Here is a 2229-nt window from a genome sequence, read left to right as displayed (position 1 = left end):
GAAGCCCGGGCCGCAGCTGCCTGGCCGTGGGGGCCGCCGAGCAGCGGGAGGGCCTTTGGGGAGCGGGGCGGCGGCGCCCGAGGACGACGATGAAGACGACGAGGAGGAGCTGCTGGAAGTGCGCCTGGTCGAGACCCCGGGGCGGGAGCTGTGGAGAATGGTCCCGGCGGGACGGGCCGCCCGGGGACAAGCGGAGCGCGCCCAGGGGCCGTCGGGCGAGGGAGCGGCCGCCGCCGCCGCCTCCCCGACACCGTCGGAGGACGAGGAGCTGGAGGAAGAGGAGGAGGAGGCGACAGCGGCTGAGGAGGGCGAAGAGGAGACGGTGGCGTCGGGGGAGGAGTCGCTGGGCTTTCTGTCTAGGCTGCCCCCTGGCCCGGCCGGCCTGGACTGCAGCGCCCTGGATCGCGACCCGGACCTGCAGCCTCCCTCGGGCACGTCGCACTTCGAGTTCCCGGACTACTGCACCCCCGAGGTTACCGAGATGATCGCGGGGGACTGGCGCCCGTCTAGCATCGCCGACCTGGTTTTCACCTACTGAGCCCACCGTCAGCGGGGCGCGCACGCCCCCAAACCAGCTGTTTACATACAGGAATCAGGTATTGGGGCCCCTCGGAGGCCGAGGCTGGCACCCCATCTCCCGCGTAGCCTCCCCCCTCCTGGACGTGCCCATCCCCCCTCAGATCCAGACATGCCCCTCCCCCGCAGACACACCCCAAGGCAGCCCAACCCCACCCCTTCCCTGACACCCAAGCCCCTCCCCACGTTGCCCCCTCCTGCACAGCCACCAGCAGCCAGCCCCCTCCGATACACCTCCCGTCCCCTCCTACAGACCTGCACCCCTCCCCCCTTTTGCACACGCCCCTCCTCGTGGCCGGAGGACCCGCCCCCTCTCTTGCTCTGGAATCCCTCCTCCCTCGCCCAGCCTGCCTTCTCCGGGTTAGGGGGGCGATGCGGCTGGGTGGCAACGCGCGCTCCTCCTGTGCCCCTCCCTTCCCTGGGGGGAGGGGCGCACTCCTTTTATCTCCGGAGCGCTAGGGCCCGCCTCTCCGCTGGGGCCCACCCCCTTCATGCGCATGCTTAATGCTTCTTGGGAGGAGGGGGCTGGTCCCCGTGGAGCCGGACTCTTCGCCCGCTCCGGGCAAAAGCGGGGCGAGTGTAGAGCGATCCTGGGAAATCCTTTGATCCGGGAGTCCTAGGTTTCCTCTCCACCCAACGGGGCGTCGCTGCCTTAATGGGAGGAGCACTCGGAAGGGTTGGTTTGGGCCTGAAACTCTCCCAAGTGGCATAGCCCCTTTTCCGGTATGGGGTCCCCTACACCCACGCGCACGACCTCTCGGATCGCGTGGCTGCCTCTACTGCCTATCTGTACGTCCTTTTTTTCCCCAACTGGGAATTGGGAGGTAGTGTCTTTCTCTGGAAATCCAGCAGTAGAGGAAAGGACCACCCAAGAAAACTCAAAACCAAGACACCTTAACAGTCTGTTTGGGGACAGGATCCCTGCTGCTCCTCCCCCACCCCCTCCTGGGAAGTGCCCCCTCACCTCAGGGCACCCGAAACCTGGGCTCCTCCCTAAGCCCACCGGCCCTTCCTGCCACCCAGGTCCACCCTCAGTACCCACAGCTGCAGTATTCAGCGGGAAAAACTGAGGCACTTTGGTGCTAGGGGTTTGGGACTGAGGCGTGGATAGCTGAGGTGATGGCAGGAAGAGTCCCGCTTTTAAACATCTGGCTTGAGAGAGACCATCGATTTGGCCAGTGAGACTGAGAATGGATTCCGAGTAGAGGTGGGCCGTTTGCACCTCGGTTTTTCCACCTGAGAAATGGGGAGAACGCTGTTGTTAGGAGGAAGTTGTGTCCAGTTCAGGGTGCCCTCGGGAGCCCTGTCCCTGATGCTGTGACCCCTCTCACGCCGCCATCTCTCTGTCCAGCCCCGCCCCTCCGGCCTCCCCACACCCCCCTTGCCCTCACTACCTGTATCTCACCGGCATGTGTTCACCCTCCCGGGTGACTCACACACTCTCATTCACACACACAAATCTCAGGAACAAACGGTCCCAGAGTCCTCCGGGACCCCTGCCCAGGGTCTCTGCAGGTCTCTGCCCCACGCGTTCCCGTCGCTGACAAAGCCACCAGCTGCCTCCTTTAAGCTTGGTGCTCCGGCTCTGGGCCTTTCTTGCGCTCTTTCTTTCTCTCTCTCTTTCTTTTTTTTTTTTTTTTTTTTTTTTTTTTT

General features: G+C 64.1%; 1 protein-coding gene across 1 annotated transcript in view; it reads left to right on the top strand.

The window, feature by feature from the left end:
• SOX12 (SRY-box transcription factor 12) overlaps positions 1–2219 on the top strand; it is a 3487-nt gene extending 1268 nt beyond the window's left edge. The window contains exon 2 of the mRNA XM_017895692.1: positions 5–2219. Within this exon, the coding sequence (XP_017751181.1) occupies positions 5–538 (534 nt within the window). The 3' untranslated portion in view covers positions 539–2219. The remainder of the gene's footprint in view (positions 1–4) is intronic.
• The last annotated feature ends 10 nt before the right edge of the window (positions 2220–2229 follow it).

Source organism: Rhinopithecus bieti, unplaced genomic scaffold (assembly GCF_001698545.2).
Source record: "Rhinopithecus bieti isolate Rb0 unplaced genomic scaffold, ASM169854v2 scaffold_27016, whole genome shotgun sequence".
Lineage (NCBI taxonomy): Eukaryota > Metazoa > Chordata > Mammalia > Primates > Cercopithecidae > Rhinopithecus > Rhinopithecus bieti.
This window is presented reverse-complemented; position numbering and strand designations above follow the sequence as displayed.